Here is a 25,687-nt window from a genome sequence, read left to right as displayed (position 1 = left end):
ATTATGTAGCAGCATGACTGTGCGCAATAAGGAATGTGTTATTATGCAGCTATAACTGATTTATAAACGCTGTTAGTTATATCTATAGCATGTAACCACGAGGCTATCTGCATACATTTTTACAAAGAAACAGAAACGTATTCCTGGGGCACCATACTGAAGCATTGTAGCCCATGCACTACATGCTACAGTGTTGCATAAGTTTGCATCAAGGACAGCGGTGTGACTGACAACTGACTGTAGCAAGCCGGGAAAATGTGTAAACAACACTTGGGAAGTCATGATGCTTACTTATCATGAAACGACCACTGTAGCCTACTGTACGAATAACAAATGTATTTCTTACACATCTGCTTCTTGTCATGACATTCCAGTGTTTATGACACTTCTTTATGACACTTCTTTCTCTATCTTCCTCCATACTGCGTCCCGATTAGCAAAATGGTAAATAGTTTTGCAAACTTGAGAAAGGCGACTCAAAGACTTGTATTCCAAATATGACATGATGTGGTAGAGCACATCATCTGGTAACTGGAATAAGAACATTTTAAGTTCTTATTGAAGAAGGTTTCTCTTTTCCGTTTAAGTGTTGCCCTGTATATTTCTCTAGGAGGTGTATTGCCTCTTCTGTGGTAGTAAAAAAAAAAAATAATAATAATAGCGGTAAACAGTATTCCATGTTTTCAGAGCGCGTGAATAGAGAAGACACAAGAAGCCATTCCAAAACAGTAACAGCAGATCACGCGATGACGTCGTGCAACGTAATGACGCCATACACCTATAACCTGTTGCTCTGTCAGGGAACATGTATAACGTAGCAGGCGTGAAAGAAACGCATGAAACTAGATCACCTACGTACTGGTTTTGACGAGAAGGGGAAAAAAACTGTCGGGGGAAGTTCTGTTCTGCATGTTCAACCAATCCAGTAAATGTTAATGAGGAGTTAAGGATGGAGTGTTGCCTTGTTAACGTCCAAAGGAAGTCCTGTCAAAGGCTCTTTCCAATTCCTCTGAAAACCGGAACAAATGGCTGTTGGGGACATGGCAAAGGCTAGGGTATATGAAATTAAATGTCTCACTCTCCAATTACTATATTGCTTGTATTTGCAACAGTATAAGCAACAGTGACATGTATTGCTTTGCTATACTGTGGCATTTTGAGGTGTTGAAAACCTACACACACATTCCACAGTGCTCTATAGCTAATTTCAACAACTGCTGTAATTGTTGGTTTTATTCTGCAGCTTTATTTACTAACTCTGAGCCTCTTTGGCTGTTTCTCCTTGTCTTTACTGTTTTCTATTGGCTATTCTGGCATGGGCATGAGTTCCCCAGCAGCAGACATGCTTGTGGAATGCCCCTCAGTCCTTCTGAGGGGCTGAGGCATATTGACTGACCCAGTCTCTCTGATGTTTTTGTTGTGGGGTTTTTTGTATAGCGAGCTTCTTGTCATTGCTGGCGGACCCCCATCTTGTCAGTATTTAAAGCTGTCATTGTCTGACATGTTTTTCTATTACAGCCACAATGGGCCCATTTGATCAAGGGTTATGGTATGTGATAGGCTGTTTGATCAGAGGTCATGGTGTGTGATTGGCAGAAATGCAGCTTCTAGGTGGCGGTTTCTAGTTAGACCAAAGTGGCAGCGTAACCTTATCTCATTCCGCGTTGTGACTGTGTTTCTCATAGAGAGGTGACGTAACTGAGACCAAGTTCCTTGCAACAACTGGATGGCGACCAGGTCAAACCATTATAGGACCATAGGGACCACATCCTACATCAACATTATGATTTAGAAAACATTGTGATTTTTAAAAACAATATCATTGACTCTGTATGTATCTGACGAATACAGTTTCTAAACAGAAAGCACCTGCGGTTCTTGGGATGATGCCAACTGTGAAATACTAGAATACTGTGAAAAAGAGTACTGTGGAAAGGGCCTTTAATGCAAGGACAATGGTTTCAAAAATGTTTCAAAGTGTTTTATTTTCTTTGGACAAGTTTGTATGCATTGTAAATCATGTGAGAACCACATATGTTAAATCTATTTGCATGCAAAATATTGCTCCTTTTCACCTGCTGTTCTAAGGAATCTATGTCTTGAATTTAAGGTTATTCACCAAAAGCAATAAAGTACCAAAAGTTGTACAGTGGTGAAATTACTACTAATATCGATCATTCAACTGTCGTAAAGCTTAACAGTTTAGTGTCACTAGCATCAATTTGTGCACATTCACATCATGAGGGTGCTCTAGCCTTCAGTTACAACAGGCAGCCCCAAAAGTCTTTGATCAGCTGTGCATAACGGCACATCATTGAAATATGCAGATTGTTTCTTAGAGACGTGTCCTCTGTTGAAAGCTGCACACACTGAAAGGCCATGTCCCAAACACTGGGACGTCTAAAAAAATCATTTATGGTCGGGTTTCCAGCTGAACTGACATGGCTAAAAGGAAATGAAGAGGTTGGGAGGAGAGAGCTGGGGAGCAGAGGGGTACGCGGGGGGGGTATTCCCTTTTGATCTTTTTAAGGCAGAGAGGGGGGACTCTCCCTGAGCAGGCAAACACATTTAACTGGTAATTGTTCAGATCATTCTGACAATCAGTCTTGGAAATGCATGGACAAACAAAAGTTTACAGCTCCAATTGGAAAAGTCAACAGGTCTCCCGTAAGGCCCGTATAAACAATGAAACGTATGAGTTGGAGCTCCACTTTGATCAGTGTTTGCGTTTCAATTATCCAGCTTGGTTTGGCTGCTGGCTCTTCCCTAACATTGAAGGAAGAATAAGGACATGGAGTTAAGGGGATCTCTGTCACTTGGGAGGAAAATCAATACAACTAGTATTCTAGGCTCTAAGAATGAAATGAAGAAAATGGGAGTTAACTGCACTATTTCTGGACAGTGTCAAACACACAGAAACCTCAAACCCACTTGGTCATTGATTGCTGCTTATTGTGGTTTTCCTGTTGTTTTTTGTTATATTCTCTATATTGAGAAAAGTAGATGGTAAACACACCTGAGACCTCAGTATGAGTCTCCTGATCAGGAAGATAATAAAGGAAAGTTTGTGGTATTTGATCTCACACAAAAGTCAGTTTAACTAAGGCAGTTTGTCCAGGATAGTATTTTACTTTTTTTAAATTAAGATATATTTTGATGTTATGAGTTTTTTTTGATCAGGGCAGTTTGCATCAGTTTGCATCAGTTCTGCTTAGGGAGGCAGGGTCGTGCTCCCTGCCCACCCCTGCTATTCTACTGTCTCAGCGGGGGGGGGGGGGGGGGGGGGGGCTAAATTGCTCCCTAAGCAAATGAAGAGGGTAGTTCTTGTTTATCTGGGGTTAAAGACGATGGTTGTGGCTCAATAAAAAACGAAAGAAAGCAATTTTACCCCCTGTTTCTGCAGCAGAATTGCTCTGCATTTGCAAGGCATCACAGGCTACACAGAAGGTGCGACTTTTCCCACAACTTGCTCCTTCCCCAGTGTCCATTGGGGCTTTCGAGTCATAGGACCAACACAGAGCTGTAACGGAGTGGGCAGACTAGGGAGTCACTACAGAGAGCCCAGGGGGACAGAAACCCTGTTAATCCATCATGGAAGGACTCAATCAGATTAATGTCAAGTTTTGTGAATAGACCTTTTAATTCAGTCTTCAAGTATGGAAGAGCATTTCAACTCCTAAGCACTGACTTAACAATTAAGATGTGAGGTTAGATACGTTAATAGATACGGTAAGACATAGTAAGGAGTAAGAAAGGGGGGGGGGGGGGGGGGTTAAAATCATGACCATAGAATAAAAAAGGCATTTGGGATAATGATCCTCCCCAAGACAACAGAAATCAGTCAACATCGAAATATAGTTGTATGTACAGAATGATATACAGTAAATCTTAGACATAAATGCTCTGGACTTTCAAATAAGGGACATTACCAATTCAAATCTACAATGAACAGACTCCTTGAAGTATAAGTTGCCAGTGAAGCCTGCCATGCTGCTCTTCACTGAGTTCCATAATTAGACTTTGCTCTGCCATACAGAGGGCAGAAGGCCTTACTATGCCTTAAGTAGAACACACACCAGAACGATGGACGGCCGAGTGCAACCGAATGCCTCTAACCAGAATATCGGACGTCATTTTCTGTTCATTTTTCGAAGATTCTACACCCTCGGCAGGTGGTCCCTGTAACACACAATGGCCATATCAAGAGACTGAATAGCTGCCTGCTGCGCTTGGCTGCCCCTCATTCTGATATGTGTGGGGTTTTACAGAGATGCATCACCAGGTCTTGTTCTGCCATGCAGAGCTGCATCAAGAGACCCTTCTGGAGCAAGATAGTTCTGCTTAGTCTGATATGGGGGAGCAAGAGAAGCAGAAGGGTTCAGAAGACATCTTGGAAAGAAATTAATCCCTGGAGACACTGTGGCCAAGGAGTTGTCAGAACCCAACCTCCCTCACTCAGCACAGCTCTCCACCCATGAGGACACTGTCCACAAACAAACACACACACACCGGGGCTGTCCAATCAGATTATAAACACACACAACGGGGCTGTCCAATCAGATTAAGCCCTGAGGTGTTAAAGGAGTGAGATGAAAGAAAAACAGCCGTCTGCACACAAAGCGACACAGACAGTTACTGAACCTGGAGAAACCAAAGCCTTAAACAAACACATTGCTATCATCTCTGAGACAGTTACTGAACCTGGAGAAACCAAAGCCTTAAACAAACAGATTGATATCATCTCTGGAGGACCAAGCAGAAGAAGACCAACACACTTTTCTATATGCTAAAGGGCTCCAACATCAGTGACCTGCTGTAGTCTTACACTGCTTGCTATAGACTGCTGCTTGGCCTTCTAGGGGGCTAAGAGTAGCATTTCAAACAGAGCAAAGCAGGAGGTAATCTATTCCCAACTCTTTATCAAACTTTACAGATCAATATTTTTCTACTGCATGGTTGGAGGACAAAAACATTTCCCACTTTAAAGTTGACATTTCTAAGATCAACTCAGAGAAACGACAAATAGAAAGACATCTCTATTAATAACAGAGTTCAAGGGTTTTTAGATGTATGCATAAAGGGTTTGAAGGCTGGGAAGGGATGACCTTCTGTGTTATGTATCATCAGAATGCTTATGTGATCCAAGTGACCTGTGCATGTGCGCGTGGAGTGACTTAAGCCATCTCCAGTGTGTGCTTAATGACACTTCCACTTCCCAAGGCGGTTCAATGAGTGTACAACAACCACTTAACAAACAAGAGTTTAATATCAGTATTCTAATGTACATTTATTACACATTTTAAATAAATATCCCATCATTAAAATTATTTGCACACATCCTCAAATAAAAATAGATTTATATATGTATAAAAACAGACAAACAAAAGGGCAACAAAATCAAAGGGAGTTTCCTACATGTCGATGCATTTTTACACCTCTAATTTAGTTATAACTATAGCAAGAAACCTGTGATTATCAATGTAGCTGCCACATTTTCCATTGTGTATACTTAAAGCTCTATTTGCTTTAACGGTGTTTGTCTGTATAGAATTCCAGAAGTAGCAAGGGCACACCACAGTGTTCAAAACAGAGGTGCCGTGGCTGTGTGTAAGACTGAACGCGACATTACCCAATACTGAGCTCCTGAACGCAGCAGTTATGCTTTGTGTGTGTGTGTGGGTGTACTGTATGTGTCTCTGAACGCAGCATATTCTGGCAGTGCGGTCGATCAGGGCCCTTCAAGTCTCTTGGAGCAGCAAGTGTGAGTCCAAAAAACTCTGAACCGCCAAACAAAAGTAAAAACACAACCTAAAATACAGAGATGATAAAAAGTCCACGCCCTACGAAAAAAGTCAGCACCCCAAATGTCTGATGAGTTATGTGCATCTAAAAACAACTTAACACAGGTCAGTACTAAAAGTCTCAAGTACAAAAATATACTTCTTATTTGTTTCTGTTTTCTTTACTTTCTGATTTTTTTTTTAAACTACATGTTAGGTATAGTAATGTAAATTCAGTACAAAAAAAATGTCTCTAGAGGTTTTGGACAGAGGAGTTCATTGGAGCTTCAGTCAGTGTTTTTCCCTCCTCCTCTTTCTCTCCCTCTCTGCTCTCCCTCTCTGCCCCCCCTCAGCGTTCGGCTGAGAAGCGTGTGCGTTTAGTCCTGGGGCTGAAGGGGTAGTGGACGAAGTCAAAGGGCTTGTGCTGGGCCGGATGGGTGGGATGGGATCCCAGAGGCAATCGTTTCATAAAATGGACCTCGCGTTGGTGCTGCCGCGTTCGCGAGCCTTTCCGTGGGCGTCCACGTCTGGTGAAACCCATGTACCAGCCCTCGTAGCGTGCGTTCCTCAGCGCTGTGTAGTTATTCTCCAGGACAATCTCTGAGAAGATGCAGTCGTGGCCTTGCCCATTTCTCTGTGGAAGACAAACACACACACCAGGTCAGTCTGAGGTTCTGAAGGAGCTTTCGATGAAGATTTACAGATGGAAAATATCAGACGTATGAAGGCTACCCCGAACAGTATGTCCCTGCACACACACACACAAATACACATGCGTGCAGCCCTCCCCACACACATGAAGCATATGCTACAGCCATTACAGGCCCAGATCAGAGAGAGGGGATGACAGTAAGCGATGAGTCTCCCCCCTCAGTAAACACAGAGACGCAGGCAGTGCACCAAGGACCACTCACGGGTCAGCAGCCTAAGACACCATCATAGGAGAAATACCTCAGGAGTTCAAATTCTTTATCAGCTTCATGTGTGGATAAACTAGACTAGTCTCCCTTCGGTACAATCAAATACATGGTTGACTAGCATCCATTCTATCTATCTCTACGTTTTGAGAAATGGTCCGACAGGGTGGATTTTTTATTTTCCTGCTGGCTTCTACAGTGAGAGAGAATGGAGTTTGTGCTCTTGTATTGTGAGCAGTAGCTAGGACCTGCGTCCTCCCGCAACCCCTCCAGCCCAAACTCCACTGGTCTGTGACACGTCACACACCGGCAACACTAACTTAGCTCAACGAGCTCAACCTAGATGGACAAAATGGGCTGTTAAAAATAAATCTAGCATTCATGCAGCCAGCAAGCAAGTGCAACATACACAAATATACACATACAGTCATTTAAACACACACACACACACACACAGGCTGTTGCTGGGCCGGTATGGCAGAGAGAGGCAGCTCAGGGCAGATGGTGCACCTGGCAGGGTTCTGTAGGGGGGGGCGGAGATGGCAGCCCTGTTTATTAGCCAGCACAGCGAGAGAGGAGCAGAGACACCCTCGGACCCACAACACGTTTCACAGAGGAGGAGACTTCCAACAACATACAACGACTCTAACCCCTCTCACATGCAGAACCTACCAGAGGTGGACAGTTCTGGAGCCTAGCTATAGAGAACCAACAAACAGAACCACAGCCACACTGAACGATGGTAAGAACTGTTGCAGAGTGGCCATACAAATCCACTGGTCTTAGAACCCCCAAACAGAACTACAATATAATCAAACAGCGGAACCACAGCCGAAGAACCTCAAAAACCAAGCCAATGGAAAATGATCATAACCCTCACTGCAGTGCTCAGAGGAACTGTTCTCTCTACCTTTCCGATCAGCTTCCCCCTCTTGTTCATGCAGATGTAGAGTCCTGTCTCTGCTCCTTTGATCCGCACGCGACTTCCAAACGTGTCTGTCTCTACGACGAGTTTGGCTGAGGAAACAAAGGAGTTTTATTATCAACCAGGCGTTGCCACTATTAGTAATGGCACGTTGCTCGAAGACATAGTTTGGTTGATTCAGTTTATATTTTTATACGAGCAAATTCTATATATCATCAGACACACACACACACACACACAGAAAACCTGTGGGGACCATTCCTGAGGATTTACGCAAGCTTAAATTCTTGCAGAATGACAAAAACATGTGTACCTCAATTCTTTGAAAACTGAAGAGGCCATCCTGGAAGGACTATCAACTTTATTTATTAAAAAAAAAAAATAATAATTCTACTCACTTCACACATAAGCACCACATTCATAGATCACGCTTGGAATCAGAAGAAAGAAAACACATAAATAGAAGTGTGTTCAATGGTTTATCTATGTGTCTATGTGTACTGTAAGTCTCACAGCTGCTTCTATGGTTGTAAAATAAGGTGTGGGTTAAATGTGCTTATCTATTATGTTGTTACCTTCCACAGAGGTACACAATGCCTACCTAGCCATTATAAATCAACTTTTCATCGGCTTACAAACCGTTATTATTCCCACCCCCCTACCTACATGACGATGACACACACATTCATAGACCAACATTGTCAGAAATAAATAACCCATGGTGCATCTGATAGTTTTACTGCTCAGCATCTATTCTTGTTAAACAGATCAAAATTCAACAAATAGGACTACTGACATTTCAAAATGTTAACCCCTTGTATGTGCCTTATTAGAGTTTCCAACCCCTCTTTGATTCATGCACACTGTGGTCATTGAGTTACAGTTATTATCAGATGGTTGGACTAAACAATAAACGCCTCATGCAAGCCACAGCTGCAGACCCACACATACAAGCTGCTACCAGGGTAAAGGTGGCACAGGCACAGGTGACCGGAGCACCTCCACACCCCCTGGTGCAAACCACAAACACACACACTCAATAAACCACATTAGACAGGGCCTACAGCAGGATACACACAGAGCCTAAGGTCCAGTTTGCTGCCAAATTATATGTAATTCTAAAACCATTTAATAGCAATAAAAAAATAAAACATTTTATTTTAAAATAGAAATTCCAAGTTTGAACAAAATATCCATCTTTGTGAATATGCAAAGATAATAGATAAATGTAGCCTGGTTGTCCAGGGGAAACTGTGCGTAAAATGCAAGCGGGCTAGTTGGAAATTCAGCGCAGTCTATTTTTCTTATAAAGCTGGTCAGAGTAAAGAGAGAGAGAGCTATGCAGGAAATGTTCAGAATGTTAAGGTAAAATGATTTATAATCGCTCTTCCAGACATGAGTTTCTCTGGAGAATCACCTACAGCACAATATTCAATCCAATTTAAATTTGAGGTCCGCGGCCTCTTCTCGACAATACCTGATAGATACAGTGGCGTGTTACTTACCGTAAAAAAAGAGAGAAAAACTACTTCTGTTTAATTAATTTAGTCGCTTTATAAGTATTAGGTTACTAACCTCCCACTGGGCATAGATGTCAGTTCAATGTCTAGTTTGTATTTAGGCCTACATTTTGTTCAGTTGTCACCGTGAAATCAACAAAAATGTCACCATGTCATTGGATTTATGTTTAAAGTTGGGTGAAAAATATATGAAATGCCCTTACATTGATACGTTTTTCACGTTGATTCAACGTCATCACATTGATTTTTGGGGATGAAATGATGATTCATTTTTACCCAGTTGGTTCTTACACATGATTGTAATACAAAGAAAATGGGCCTTTAGACCCTATATGCCTATAGACATAGCCCAACACTGTTATAGCCATAGGGGCTACGTTTATTTTAGTAAGTTAGTTTAGAGTTTTAAACTTAATGCATTTTGGCTAGTTAATTAATAAAACTGAGAAAAAGTGTGAGGAACTTGAAACAGGTCCACAAAGTGTGTATATTGGGCTTATATTGGGCTTACCGTATACGTCTCCATCGTCTGCCATGGCGTTGATCTTCTTGTTGGGCAGAACCTGCACGTGCTTCCCGCTGGTTCGGCTGTAAAGCTGGTAGGTCCGAATTAACCTGCGGCTCACACGGTCCGTCACCTTGCTCTGTTCGCTTACATGCTGCGTGAAATTAGGCGAGGACTGATTGGTTACCTGTCAGAAATTAAATGTCATCACAATCAGTATTTGAAAAAAATGGCTTCAAAGTAAGCTAATTACAGTTGTCTATGTTTTAAGCAATAATATCCTAATTTTGCTCTAAAACCAAAAGAAGCCAATTTGGAAATATGTTTCCAATTCTATTTAGGCCTACTTGCCATTATAGACTATAGGCCTAATAACGCATCACTTGATAAAATGCAATAGACCATAATGATGTACTCTTAATGCAAAGGCCAACAGTTCCTTAAATTATGTATGCATCATTTTTAACGTAGGAAAACCTTGAAATGAAAAAGTGGGCGCAAGGTGCAACAGCTTGTGCGTAAAAGTGAGTGTAGGCATATAGCGTGGTGTTAGATAGATACTAAACATGTCTAAAATATCAAATAGGCTATACATAATACATGTTTAATATTTCACTCACAATAAAATGGAGCAAGTGGGCATATTAATGATTATCTTAAACGTTTACCTATTTGACACTTAGCCATACGCCCTCGTGTCTGTTTAAAGGGACGACAGCTAAGGAACAATGACGGAAACTTCTGCAATATTGCAATATTTGAACCCCAAGAGATTTTTCAGACTTGCCTTTCCCCACGCGATGCCCCTTCTGTGCCCACGCATCCTGCGCGAGGGAAGTATGTTCGCAAGATACCTGCCAAGCTGTGACGCGGGCGGCATGCAACGCGCCCGCTGCCCCTTGCGCCTTGGGACCCAGCTGATATGTTATATCACAAACGATATGACGATCCATCATCTCTCTCTCCCTCACTGCTCGCTATTATTACCCCGTGCTTTCAGTCACAGAAACCATATGTTTTAACAATTTACATTTGATGTTCTACGAATTTTCAAGATGCTAAAATAACGACATGTCATCCAAGGAGATTTAAAGTTTTATCCAATAATGAATAAATCCACTGAGACTGAACAGTTTGTAAATTATTTGTAAATGAATTGAAAACGCGTGAGATATTTAAAATCATAATCAATCATAAAAATAAATGTTATATTTCAAATCATGCATATGGACATACCTGAGCATAGTAGCAGAATGCAAAGAAGTGTAGGAACCTGAAAAAGAGAAACATAAATGAGTTATTATACATTAGGGCACGTAAATCACACATTAATCAACAGAAGGAGAATTGAGAGTTGCAGGAAATACTCACAGATAACTCAACTGGGATGGGAGGCGTCGCATGTTGATTGTGTTGATTGTTCCTTCGATAAATGCAGCTGACAGGGCTTGCAGTGTTCCAAAAACGAGGTTATTTGGTAAAGATAAGCTTTGTGAAACACTGGTTTCGGTTGCAATCCTCGCTCTTCAAAGACTTCATTAAAATCCCAAACGACCAAGGCTGGAGGACGCGGTAATTTTTTGTCGTTGCAAAAAATGGGCTACATTTCACGTCAAATAAATGTCCATAGCCTGTTTTGAAAAGACGGACGCTCACGAATTATCGTCAACCTTGACAGTAAAATGCGAAACTGAAAATGATAATTGATAACAATGATGAATGATTATTGATAAGTGTCTGTCTGTTGGTCAGGCGGCCCTCTAGTTTACCAACGTTTAAGTGCACTTAGAAAAGGTGCGTTCAAGTTTTGGCAAAAGCGCTGGTGGGTTTTCTAATAATAAGGATACAAATGCAAAAGCAAACAAGGTCATCCTATGCCAATGGAGATGACAGTTCATTCGCTGTAATATTTATCTCTTTGTAATTCCTTCAGAGAATCCTCAGTAGCTATCTTCCAGTTTAGCCGGTTGTAGAGAGTTTATATATCGGGGTTCTCGGTGGTGGATAACGTGCGCGTCCCTTGCGTTCAGAGCGGGTGATGTTGCCTCATTGATCGGTAGTGCAGGACTGGCGACTCTCCAGTCTCCCCTCCTCTCCTCCCATCGCAGGCTCCAATGTCAACCCCTTGTTCGCACTCACACCCCTGGTTAAAATGGAAGGACGATCTGCGAGGAACAAGCCCCCTTTTTCTGCAGAACAAAAGCCACCCCCCTCCCCCTGCATTTAAAACATATATTCACCTGAGGAAAAGTCAGCACTTGCGGGGAGAAGCAGGAGGAGTCTTACATACCCAGTGCGCAATGACGCTTCTGCGCCGAATTACCGAAGGAATTAATGAAATAAAAAAAGAGTTAACGGAACGTTCCTGGTAATTTATCCTATATTAAAATCTATTCCAAATTGAAAGAGAAAAATTCTAACTCAAATTTGCAATCTATTTTAGTACAATGGCCGCATGTCATCAATGCAAATGATTTTGCTATAGTTTACAGCTACAAACTTGATTATGCCTATAGATTTGTTCGATTTTTTGTTTTAAGGATGAAACAGATGTGTCACTGGGATGAGTGCAGACTTGTAAAATGCGTATCTTGTGTATTGCCTGAGAAAAGTGAGAGACTGACATAATAACAGGATTACAGGCGATTAGCGTTTTTAAAACACCCCCTCCCTGCATTTGATAAAGGGAGATGCATTAATCTCCAGTAGCCTACTTCAAGATAGAATCCATAATTGAAACAATAACAAAGCGTACTCCCCACCCCTGTATCACCAAAAAGCTAAGGGATGGGGCTGGAGAAATCGAACTACTCTCACATTCATAGTCAGAGCTATGGATGCAAGGACTGTATACTTTTGTATAAATGTATAATTTTAACCATGTTTTGAGGGTATACAGTGTTTGTTTACATTTACGCTGTTTACAAAAATTGGAGTAAAACAAGTTTATATTTTGGGTTCTGATGGGGTACGACAGTTGAACAAAGCTCATGGGCCATTTATAAGTTATATTCTTTAAGAAGCAATGGGTATATATCATTAATAGAAACACAAATAACCCCCCCATGCTAAACCCCCCTGGTATTGTAATGGTGAGTGGTAAGCATGCCCTGGGGGTATGATATTTGTTCTTCTGTAACTTTCTCACTCATCATTATTCACGACTCAGAGAAGAGAACCAGGGTAGATAAACAAACATAAGGGTACATGTATATCTTTGCAAAATGGGACCTTACATTCAACTGAAACAATAGCCTATTGATTAACCTATCCAATTGATCATTCACTGTCCCGAATGCAACAGACTTCTTAAACGAAAACTTACTTAATTATGAGAGAGACCAGACAGAACAATTTATTAATGAGTTGTGTGAGAGGACATTCTCACCTCGAATGGGTGAATGGGCCATTAGAGGGGACATGTCTTCAAATGAATCAGTCAATTATTTTATTTTGGTTAAGAGACTTATCAAAGCCCCCTTACATGCAGACTCCACCCCACCCTTTATTATATGGGACCTAGAACATGCCCATCACCAAGAAGACCATCTGGTTAATTGATTGTCTGCAATTAATTAGGCTGTGGTCCAGCAAGCACAGACTTTCTGGTGGTCGGATCCAGAGTTTAGTTTCAGCCACGTGATGGTCAGACAGACACGCAAAGGCATGCCACTCATTTTAATATTTGATTGACATCATTTGAAGTTTATCTTTTAAATGAATGTGTAGGACCTACCCTAACTTTACTGACTGGCTTACCACACCCCCCGCAGTGCGGTTTGTGGGCCCCCTGGAGGTCGCCCCCCATCCCCAGATATCATATGAGCACGTCATAAGCCATGACACACACACAAAAAATTGAATTACAGGAAATGAGCTTTAAAACTGCAAATGCAAACTGTCTATACCCCCGGCTATTGTCCCATTTTTGTAATTTATATTATGAAAAAAAACTTTAGAGCCCATCATAAAATCATTAATTGAAACATGCCTTTATGCATTCGATATTTAATTGTACTGGTGTCTAATATTGTTATTTAGCCTATGCGTTGTCTGTTCTGATTAGTTATTTGTCAAACCAATGAACAGACTGAATAGGCCAGAAATTATTTGGACTACATAGATACTACAAATGCATCAATCCATCTCTCAATCATGCGTCTCATCTCATGCAAGTGAGTGCCTACTAACCTTTTTAAGCACACAATAATGGATGGACGCAGTACTCTGTCACTGACAAATCACACGATCAATTGTCCTTGTCACCCTGCCCGCAGTTACTCATCTGAACCACTAGAGGGCACCGTGTCTGTCTAATACTCTATTACATTGGTACAAGAAAGAACGATTATGTTAGTAAACGCCAGACATTTACACTATATTGAACTAAAGCAATCTTTAGTTCCTAAAATCTCCCTAACAAATGGTCAGCAAGATTATACAGAGTTGAGTTGAGCCAGCCGGGTTAATTTTCAACTGCAGTCCCTGGGCAGGTTATTAAAAACAATTACAATATAGACAACCATTGAGCAGTGAGCACACGCAGAGCAACATAGGACAAGCAAACATAGCATACAGACAGAGCAACATAGAACAAAAAGCAGCAAGACAGAGATGTAATGACTATTAAAATGAAAGGGTGTATGTATTTGATGATCTCTCATTGATGGCAATTTAACAATGCTGAACTTTATTCATCTGTGAGTAGTAGGCCTAGGTCTTGAACTGTCGAGCTTCTCGTTGCTAGTTGGTTTGTATTTATGTTTCCTTCCCACTCTACCATTAGCATTGTCTACTTGTTCTCTCTATCTGTGTGTGTGTGATGAGCGGCAGGTAGCTGCCACTCTGCAGCCCGGCACAAGGCCTGCCTGCCCTCCCCTTAACCCCAGGAGCCCCACATCTATCAGCAACTCTGTGGGGGTCCCCCACCACCCTCCTTCCCCCCACCCCTCTCTCTCTCCCTCTTCCCATCTCTCTCCCCGTTCATTCTCTCTCCCACTACACCTCTTTATTCCTCCATTGCTATCCCTATTCACTCTCCTCCCATTACCTCTCTCTCCCTCACCTTCACCCTCACTCTCCCCACAGCCTATTTTTCCCTCCCTCTCTCCTCCCTCCCTGTCTCTGCTCCCTCAAGCACTCTCTTCCCTCCTTCTCCTTCTCCCACTACCTCTACTTTCCTTTCCATATCTTCCCTCACTTAAAGTTGACGTGTTACTATAAGATCAGAAATATGTCAAACACACCTTCCCTCAGTTTTTCTTACAAAGATCAACACCACGTTCACCCAAGAGAAACTAGACACTTGCTAAGTATCACGTCAGCTCTCTTCTCGTAAGAAATTGAGACAAAGCATAAACTCCATTAAAACTTAAATATTGATGTGACTATTTATAAAATGACAGAGGATAAAGATATTCCGGGCTGGTAGACTGGGGTAGCAGATAATAAATCCATGTTTTATCATTGTGGCCAATCAGGGGTACTAAATGTTCCCCAGAGTCATCCGAAGTCATAATATGCATCGCAGCCCTTTTGTCAGTCATACCTGCCTTCTGGCATTCTGCAGTGTCCCAAACCTTAGTATCATAGTTAAAAACGAATAAGCTATAGTAATAGAGGATCCGCTCTAGGATAACAGTGCCACAGAACAGGTCTAAAACACACAAAGCTAAATCAGAAATGTGAAAAATAGTTCAATATCAACATTAAAGTAACTTTTTCACAACATCTACTCTGAAGTTGCCTAAATACCTGCAGTCACCCAGCCCCAGTGACTTTCTCAGGCATTTTGCTCCTTAGGTGTGCTTTTCAACTGTTTATCCATCTGGAGAGAGAGGAGAGCGAGAGGTCTCTCCCTGGCATGTACTTATTTAGAGCCCCCGACAGCAGCTCCATTCCCAGTCTCAAAGCCAGGGGTGCTTTCATAGCCCCGTTGGGTTCACCCAGGTATGTGTTTTCACTGAACACATGCTAGTAATACCTATTCCATATGAGCGCCCAGCAACACCATGGTTTTAGCATCTAGCCTGCCCTTTGTTTCAAGACTCCCTCGTCATGCCAATAGAAATGGGGTACGAACCAGACAAGCAAACCATAATAATACAAGAGGTGCTCCGTCTCAGCTCGCCAAACTGTGCCCTAGATTAGTCTATTCCTAGTCTATTTTTATATTATATGCTCTATACCACTCAACTTCTATGCCGTTTCATTGTTTACTCAGTTTTTGTGAGGTCTGTGGTCTCTGAGAAGGTAAAGAATTTGTGGTGTTAAGGTGTGCTGTAGCTGAACAGTAGGAGGTACCAGACAGAAGGTGACCTCTGACCCCTGATTATACGCCACTCTATCACACACACTTCTAATTACACGCACAGACCCACACACACTCTCAAGGCAGGTAGCCTAGGTTACAGCCTTGGGGCAGCAACTGAAAGGTCGCTGGTTCGAATACCCGAACCGGCAAGGTGAAAAATCTGTCGATGTGCCTTTGAGCAAGGTACTTAACCCATAATTTGCTCCAGGTGGTGCCGTACTACTATGGCGGACTCTGTCAAACAACACATTTCACTGCACCTATCCAGTGTATATGACCATAAAAACACATTTTACACTGCCCTCTGACACACACTCCCCAGGCCCCCCTGTATATTGGCTTCTACCCTCACCGTAACCTCACTTCTTCTGACCCAGCCATGCAAGGTCACACTCAGCGAGGCAAAAGGACACGCTCTCTACAGTTCTGCCCCTCTGTCATACATGTAGTATTCGGTTCATGCAAGTATCACACCTATCGCACGTGTGGCCTTGAGTTCTATCATGTTTCATATGAATAATGTTCAGTTCACATGTTTTACACATCTTCAGCACTCAGGTCAAGCATGTTTCACAGGTGGTGGCTAAGAAGCCTAGCATGTTTCACGGGTGGTGGCTAAGAAGCCTAGCATGTTTCACAGGTGGTGGCTAAGAAGCCTAGCATGTTTCACAGGTGGTGGCTAAGAAGCCTAGCATGTTTCACAGGTGGTGGCTAAGAAGCCTAGCATGTTTCACAGGTGGTGGCTAAGAAGCCTAGCATGTTTCACAGGTGGTGGCTAAGAAGCCTAGCATGTTTCACGGGTGGTGGCTAAGAAGCCTAGCATGTTTCACAGGTGGTGGCTAAGAAGCCTAGCATGTTTCACGGGTGGTGGCTAAGAAGCCTAGCATGTTTCACAACATGAGCATTCAGGACCACTCCATGTCTCAGACACACAAGCTTCGCATTGTTCACCCGGTCAGGTCGGCATTTGGTGGTGGGACGTGGGAGTGATGAGTTTGGATGCCCTCCAAGCATTGCCATGTTCTCAGCGCATCCACACAGGTCCCTGTGCGTCTTTAGGCTGCTTTTCACATCTTTCCTTTGCTAACAACATCCATGCTGCTACGAGCGCAACACAGACACATGGTTCTTAGGCAGTAAAATACCTGGCAACTTGCCGCTGCTGAGAATTAGAGGGGCTGAGTGAGTGAAAGTCTGAGAGCCGCTGCAAGGACCAGACTCAGCCTTACAAGCACACAGACACAGACACAGAGAGACACAGAGAGACGGACAGCCAGACACAGAGACACAGACATGGAGAGACACAAACACAAAGACACAGAGAGACACATACACAGAGACACAGAGAGACACAAACACAGAGAGACTGACAGACAGACACACAGACACAAACACGGAGAGACACAAACACAGACACAGACACGGAGAGACACAAACACAGAGACAGAGAGACACAAACAGATAGACACAGAGAGACACAAATACAGAGACACAGAGACACAAACACAGAGACACAGAGAGACACAAACACAGAGAGACTGACAGACAGACACAGACACGGAGAGACACAAACACAGAGACACAGAGAGACACACACACAGAGACACAGAGAGACACACACACACACACACACACACAGTCCTTATCCCCTGGGCTGAGTCGGGACATAAAAACCATATGCCATAGGAAGGAGAGTGAGCGAAGGAGTGAGGTAGACGGGGCAAGGAAGGAGAGTCCAGCCTTTATGTGGAACGGACAAAAGCTCGGGAAATTGTTCCCACCAGTTGGCAAATTGCGTCACACAGGACTGCGTGGGTTTAAGGCCTGGAGCGGCGGAAACCTGATGGGCTCTAGTGGTGCTCATAGTGTGAGGTCGGGGAAGAAGTATTCCAGTGATTCAAATCACAAATGTGTCTTAAGTTCCCCATTCGGACTACTGACCCTCCATGCTAGTGGCCTGGCTGTGTATGTGAGAGAGTGGGAATACATCTCTATGGATAGGTCTCTTTGGATGCCTAACCAGAGGTTGCTCTGTGAGGTGTGTATGTGGGGGGTTAACAAAGAGTTTATGGAGTTTCTCTCTGCCTTGCTTGTCTGTGTTTTTTTACAATTATGCGCAAGCAAACACACTCGCGCACACACACAAACCACACACAAGATATAGAGCATAAAGTGATGACGCTTCAGAAGTCCCAAGCATACATGTGAGAATCATACACAAGGCTACCATCTCAAACCACTGTAAATGCTACATTCAACAAGCCACAAAGAATGCAGTATAGCGACATCCTCTGATAATAATGCAATTTAATATTCATATTTTCTAATGGAACAAGAATTGATGGTAACCCTGTCTGCCCTGTCGATGGACGATGTGTGTCAAATTCAATTAAGCCAGATGAACAACGTGTCCGGGAGAGAGAGCAACACCCCGTCAGCTCACCTTTCTGTTAATAGGTAGTGTCAGTCATCCACCGAAGGAGATTATTTCGATAACGAGACTCATTCATTACTCAATGTGTTATCTGAGCGATAACTTCTCAGATACCTCACTGAAGGTAAAGCCCTTTTTACATCAGCCGATGTCACAAAGTGCTATACAAGAAACCCATCCTGAAACCCCAAACAGCAAGCAATGCAGATGTAGAAGCACGGTGGCTATGGAAAAACTCCCTAGAAAGGCAGGAACCTACGAAGAAACCTAGAGAGGAACCAGGCTCTGAGGGGTGGCCAGCCCTCTTCTGGCTGTGCCGGGTGGAGATTATACCAGTACATGGCCATTAAGGCCAGATTGTTCTTCAAGATGCTCAAACATTCATAGATGACCAGCAGGGTCAAATAATAATCACAGTGGTTGTAGCGGGTGCACCAGGTCCGTACCTCAGGAATAAATGTCAGTTGGCTTTTCATAGCAGAGCATTCAGAGGTCGAGACAGCAGATGCGGTGAGAGAGAGAGAGCGACAAAAACAGCAGGTCTGGGACAGGTAGCACGTCCGGTGAACAGGTCAGGGTTCCATAGCCGCAGGCAGAACAGTTGAAACTGGAGCAGCAGCACGGCCAGGTGGACTGGGGACAGCCAGGAGTCATCAGGCCAGGTAGTCCTGAGGCATGGTCCTAGGGCTCAGGTCCTCCGGGAGGGGAGGGAGACAGAAAGAATTAGAGGGAGAACACTTAAAATCTCTCTCTCATAACGTGATCTCATAAAAATCCCCAAAGTAACATTGTTAACTGTTTAACAAAGCCAATAAACATGAAGGGATGAAAGAGAGGAGGAAGGGAGTAGAGGGGATGCCACGTCCGTCTGTTGTCTCAGCCTACTCCTAGCCAATCCCCCTACTCCACCCAATATCATACCATATCATATCCTCTCCTCCCCATCCCTCCTTGTCCTCTTATCGCTTCTCCTTTCCTCTCTTATATGTTGTTTGGAAATGCCTGGCACTTCTCAAATGTATCTAATTGAGATGGAATTGACCCCAACCCCGAACTCTGGAATAGAGCCACAGTTAACACCCTAGATTCCCTCCCCCAGAGCTGAATTAACAGTCCCACCATGACAATGACATTATAGGTTTCCCTAACTGGTCTGAGGTCAGTGCAGTGACAGTGTTCACGTTCCTGGAGAGGCCAGGGCACCATATGGCTGAGTGGAGGAGCATGTGTGACGTCTCTGACAGACGCCGGACACGCTGCATTCCTCTACGGCAGGGGAGACGTACCCAAAATGTCACAGAGGGACAATGTGGACAGTCATCGATGTGCAACTAATAGAATATATAGATCACAGGAGGTTGGTGCCCCCTTAATTGGGGAGGATGGGCTTGTGGTAACGGCTGGAGCGGAATAGTATGGAATACGTCGAACACATGGTTTGATGCCATTCCATTTGCGCAGTTCCACCGCTTATTATGATCCGTCCTCCCCTCAGCAACCTCCACTGCTAAAGATAGTTATTTTCACTCTCTCTGCTACAGAGAGACCGCAATTTATATCAGCCCGGGACAGCACGCAATGTCACACGCAAGAGTTAATATGGGCAGCAATCATGGAAATAAAGACTGAAATTGGTCGTGTCTAGTCATAAAGTAGGCTCTAATTGGTCAACGACCAATGCTTCCTATGCTTTACCAATATTCTCTCCCTATGCTTAACAGTATCACCGTTTCCAGACTACTGCATGACACCTATCACTATCTTTTCTAGGAGCACTCAGAGAATACTGTACCTCATGACCTGTCTGTGCACTCATGGAAACAGCCAGAGAAAGAGTGAAAGAAGGAGTGTGAGGGCGGGAGAGCAATAAGTAAAGTGAGGAAGGGAGGGGGGTTAAGTAGAGTGAGTGAGTGACAGAGCAGGGAAGGAGGTAGAAAGGGAGGGAAAGAGGGATCTGCGAGCAAGCGAGGGAATAAATGGAAAAAGCAGAGGGGAGCAGGGTCTTGCAGGAATTTGGAGGGAGAGGGTTAGTTGAAAAGAGAGACACAGCGTGTTGAGAGCTGTTGTGTTTCAGTGGTCCCCTTCAAAGGGAAAGGCCTGATGTCTTTACCATGCGCTGCAGGGCTGCAGGTTAGGGCCAGTGGGGCTGGGGCTTAGGCAGTCTGAAACCCCACACAGCCTGCAGCCTACACAGTCACACTCTACATGAACCTGCACAGAGCAGGCATAAGGTATGCATTGGGGCTCAATAAGGATGAAATCATTTTTCGTGGAGATTGCTGCGGTGCTACGCTGAACTGAGCTGCGCTACTCTCGACCTTAGGGAGGTCTGCATGGCGGACATGCATGCACTCTCACAAACACATACACGCACGCACGCACACTCAGACACACACCCATGAACTGCTGTCCCTTGGAGGTCTACTGTCAGGCCCTTCTCCACCCACTTCCTCTAAAAGCCCGTAATATAGCGTTGTCATGGCAACATAATGTTACAGACAAGCTGGGGAACGAATCATGGATTCCACCCGGCAGGCTACACGCCTGTAATGCCCACAGGGGCTGACCTATGACTTGAGAGGGCTGTAGTGACCCTGTGGGCAGGGGGCCAAAGGGGCGGAGGGTTCAAGGTCCCAAAAGTGGTTGGGTTGTGGGTCGGGTATACAACTGTAACCACTGCATTAGATCAGACTTGATTTACCCAGTAGGCTACTAGAGAAATAACAGATATGCACAATGCACACATCGCTGATATTCTATTGGATCTGGGCTTAAATTGAAAATCAATTAGGAAACTGAAAAACGTAGTTTCTGATTTGCACAATGCCTTCAGAAAGTATTCATACCCCTTGACTTATTACACATTTTGTTGTGTTACAGCCTGAATGGATTCAATTCATATTTTTTTCTCACCCATCTACACACGATACCCCATAATGACAAAGTGAAAACGTGTTTTTGAATTTCTTTGCACATTTATTGAAAATTAAATACAGAAATATTTCATTTACATAAGTATTCACACCACTGAGTCAATTATAGCTTTGAATCGTCTTGGTTATGTCTGTATCAGCTTTGCACATCTGGATTTGGGGATTTTCGCCCATTCTTCCTTGCAGATTTTCTCAAGCGCTGTCAAGTTAGATGGGGAGCAGCGGTGAACAGCAACCTTCCAATCTTTCCACAGATTTTCAATGGGATTCAAGTCTGGGCTTTGGCTGGGCCACTCTGACATTGACATTCCTGTTCTGAAGCCTTTCCAACGTTGCTTTGGCTGTAGGTTTGGGGTCATTGTCCTGTTGGAATATAAATCTTCACCCCAGTCTAAAGTTGTTTTCACTCTGAAGATGTTTCTAATCAAGGATTTGCCTGTTTTTGTCTCCATTCATTGTTCCCCTCTATCCTTACCAGTCTCCACGTCCCAGCCGCTGAAAAGCATCCCCATAGCATGATGCTGCCACCAACATGCTTCATGGTAGAGATGGTGTTAGACAGGTGGTGAGCTGTGCCTGGTTTATAGCACTTTGCATTCGGGCCAAAGAGTTACATTTTTGTCACATCAGACCACAGAATCTTTTGCCTTATGATCTCAGAGTCTTTCTGCAAACTCTAGGCGTGCTGTCATGCGTCTTTTACTCAGGAGTTGCTTCTGTCTGGCCACTCTCCCAAAAAGCCCAGATTGGTGAAGTGCTGTAGAGACTGTTGTCTTTCTGGCAGGTTCTCCCATCTCTGTAGTTCTGTCAGAGTGGTCATTGGGTTCTTGGTCACCTCCCTGACCAAGGTCCCTCTTGCCAGGTTGCTCAGTTTGGTTGGACTGCCTGCTCTATGCATTCTGGGTAGTTCCATATTTGTTCCATTTCCCAATGATGGAGTCCACTGTGCTCTTGGAAACTTTCAACACTCTAGAAATGGCTTTATACCCTTCCCCAGATATATGCCTCATCCAAATTCTCTCTCGGAGATCTACGGACAGTTCCTTGGACTTCATGGTATAGTTTCTGCTCTGACATGCACTGTCAACTGTGGGACCTTACAGTATATAGACGGGTGTGTTGTTTCTAATTCAATTAAGTTGTAGTGACATCTCATTGATGATAAAAGGAAATTGGATGAACCTGAGCTCAATTTGGATTGTCTTAGCAAAGGGGTGTGAACAGTTATGTAAATGAGATGTCTGTATTTCATTTTCAATTACATTTGCAATCATTTCAAAAAACATGTTTTCACTTTGTCATTATGGGGTAATGTATGTATATTTGTATATTTAGTCCATTTTGAATTCAGGCTGTAACACAACAAAATGTGGAATAAGTCAAGGGGTATGAATACTTCCTGAAGGCACTGTATATCATGAATAGAATTTCAGGTCATTTGAAATCCAGAACTGAGCCCAACCCGACTAACACCCTGGCTGTTGCTAACACACAAAGCTATGGAACTCTTACCAGATAATTTACTCTGGGCTAACTGTCATGTCATCAGTGTCATCCTTAACCAAGCTCTTTGACCTTTCAATTGATACGGCTATTTTTTAGCAGACACCAATTCTGATCACCCTTTACAGTATGTGATGTTCATGATCTAGGAGATATTGTGAATGATTTATATTGAATTTCCTACCCATCTCTGTTGTGTATACCTAATTAGGTAAACAGTCTGTATTTAGAGCTGTGGTGGAACCTTGAGGAATGTTCTACGGCTGGGGTGGGGATGGAGGGTGAAAGAGAGACGACAGAGCGCACATTCCGCCAGCAGCGTTCTCCGTTTTCTCCCTCAGGCGTCAATCAGGTGTGTTATCTCTGTGCTCCCGCGGGGCCTGTCGGTGTGGTTGTCACCCCTCTGCGCTGACAGAGGGATCCTCATATCTGGGGCCCTGATAACCTCTGGACCCACAGAGCAAGACCCTCACTGTCCAGCGAGACACACCGACCGATCTCCCCTAACACACAAGCAATCAGGCCCCTTTCCATACATCACCCCCCTCCCCCCAACTCCAATACAGCCTCGGACTAAGTCCACACACACACTGTTCAAATTCAGCCACAAACTCCAACCCCCAAAAATCTATAGTAACCAAATAAAGTATCTGTCATTGTTTCTGAATGGTTAGTTCCCCATGGAGTAAAAAATACTTTTGGTGGTTCAAAGCAAAAAGGTTTGGGAACCAATGGCCCACCCTACTTACTCTGCCACCAGTCCCCCCCCCCTCTTCCCCCGACCTCATTCCCCCCAAAAAACTGTATGTCCTGTTATCAGAGAACTGAAATAGCCACCAGGGTCAATGAGAAGCTTTGTCTGACACTTGCCCTGCTGCAACCTCACATGAAATCCAGCACTTCATGCCAATAAGGTCATAATGGACAATAAAACATATTGTAAACTGTCACACTGCTGTACTTTCAGGACATTTGATGTACTGTCACATATATGTCTCTCGCCATGGGCTAGAAATGTTCCTACGAATGCATGCAGTATAAAGACTTACTTTCAATGTAAATCCGTTATAGTCTACTCAAAAACAGTGAAGTTATCAGGAAAATGTATATTTTTGTATCCCTCTCTAAGTCATCAGAAACATGTCTGTGAGTTGTGACTCTAGGAGTCTCTGTGATGGAGTAAGGGTGGGGGTCTGGGAGTAGGGTGGGGGATGTTGACGGGACCAGTTGATACATTTCATGTGGGGTGTGCTGACTCTCTGACAGGAGCTGTCGCTGGAATAGCAGGGGGGTCCTTATCAATCAACCCCCCCATCTGCCAATCAAACAGCTTCACCGTGACAACCACGGCCCTGCTATCTGTCCAGCTGTCTCTCCCTCTCTCTCCCAGCCTGAGACGGGCTTGTTAGGAGGAGGAGGATTGAGCCACAACCATAATGGTTTGCCCTAGACAGCCATTTTAGAAGGGACAAGATAGGGTCGGAGCGGAGTCATGGGGAGAACAGAGGAGCTACTTGGTTAGGGTTAGGGCAAGAGTTAAGGATGTACACATCCACATGCTCCCCAGTACACTCTCTATGGCTTTCTGAGTGCTTCAGAGGGGAGAAGGCGACCTCTGGCCTTTATTTAACAGTAGCAGAATGAATATGTAAAGCAGAGCTCATAAATAGAGGGCTGAAAAGCCCCCTGTCGGGAGCAAAGCCCTGCTCTGAGGCTGCATCTAACCAGGCCACGGCAGGGACCACACTCACACACTGTCCTGTCCACACACACAAAGACAGCCTGCGACTCTGTCACTGTCCACACACACACAAGCACAGGCATCACTCAATCAGGGAGAGATTGAGGGGCCCCAAGGGAAATCGTTTGAAAGAAACACAGCACAGTGTGAGAGAGTGTCATGATTTCCCCAACATAACTGAGTGATTGGTCTTTCGGTGGTAGGGTGCTTGGGGCTGCAGCTCTGCTGTCTGTCTTCTCCCGTCCATCCATCCCTCCTGCCAAGGCTCAGTAACCATTACGGTTATGTGATAGTCACTGTCACTCCTGTAATCATCATAGTTTGGGTTGTTTTCAAGCGACAGAAAACAACAGGTTGTCCTACAGGGTGATTTGGACAAATTGCAATGGGATGTCTTCGCCTCTCCGTAGAGTGAAAAACATTGGTTAGGACACAGAGTTGAACGACGATACTACTTGAGGTGGAGGGAAGAGAAACTCAAATCTTTGTCCTCTATGGTGTGTCTTTCTGTTCTTCTGTCTTATAGAGTTTCTGTCACGGAATTAAAGAAACTAGAAGCGGTGCGCAATGGATGAATATCCAGCATAGTTTGATACCAGAAGTTTGTTGATTGAAAGAGAGAAAATAACCCCTTCTTCTGAAAGTTACAGACAGACATTAAAAGAAGAAAAACGAGTTTGTAAACATTTAAAAACAAGGCTGTGGTCACCATTTGCACCAGTTTGAAGTCGCACCTGCTGCATTCAGTGTCTGCATACAGTGTATTCTGTGTTGTATTCCATGATGGGGAAAGAAAGGTGATTTATTCGGGCCTATCAGCAACAGGAACAGAGAATACCATGCAGACTTACAAAGAGCATGGTTACTCTGACGGTTAGCTGTGGCTCATGCCCTGACCATACAAGCGAAAGTGTTGAACACACCTCATCAACCGCAGGTCAATCCTGCATGGTCTAAACTCTGACCACCACACCATACTCCCATAGCTCAACCCATGACTGTCCAAACCCTGATAACACAGGACACCCTCATAGGTTAACCCAGTTAAACATACGTGATCGAAAACCCTGACCCCACTTAACGCTCACCGCCCTACACAGGAAACTCTGCGTAGTC

The 25,687-nt window shown here is 43.8% G+C and overlaps 1 protein-coding gene, 1 long non-coding RNA gene and 1 pseudogene across 3 annotated transcripts; 1 reads left to right on the top strand and 2 right to left on the bottom strand.

Annotated features, from left to right (window-relative positions):
- The first annotated feature begins 698 nt into the window (after positions 1–698).
- Positions 699–2,145, top strand: LOC139570805 (uncharacterized). Its single transcript, XR_011674170.1, has 2 exons — positions 699–1,055; positions 1,686–2,145. It is a non-coding gene; the product is annotated as an uncharacterized lncRNA (long non-coding RNA).
- A 3,102-nt stretch (positions 2,146–5,247) lies between these two features.
- Positions 5,248–11,793, bottom strand: LOC139570803 (fibroblast growth factor 8-like). Of its 2 annotated transcripts, none has more exons than XM_071392994.1 (5): positions 11,019–11,793; positions 10,884–10,920; positions 9,654–9,834; positions 7,608–7,714; positions 5,248–6,414 (listed from the first exon to the last, which is right to left on the bottom strand). In XM_071392994.1, exons 1-5 carry the CDS (start codon positions 11,048–11,050, stop codon positions 6,130–6,132), a joined length of 642 nt encoding a protein of 213 aa, XP_071249095.1. In that variant the 5' UTR covers positions 11,051–11,793; the 3' UTR covers positions 5,248–6,129. The 2 variants fall into 2 exon arrangements, with proteins under 2 accessions (XP_071249095.1, XP_071249096.1); XM_071392995.1 differs by having other exon boundaries at positions 9,654–9,801; positions 11,019–11,189.
- A 5,268-nt stretch (positions 11,794–17,061) lies between these two features.
- The window catches only part of LOC139569812 (solute carrier family 2, facilitated glucose transporter member 9-like), a 31,362-nt pseudogene continuing 22,736 nt past the window's right edge, over positions 17,062–25,687 (bottom strand).

Source organism: Salvelinus alpinus, chromosome 3 (genome assembly GCF_045679555.1).
Source record: "Salvelinus alpinus chromosome 3, SLU_Salpinus.1, whole genome shotgun sequence".
Lineage (NCBI taxonomy): Eukaryota > Metazoa > Chordata > Actinopteri > Salmoniformes > Salmonidae > Salvelinus > Salvelinus alpinus.
Note: the sequence above shows the minus strand (reverse complement) of the source record. Positions and strands in the feature narration are given on the sequence as shown.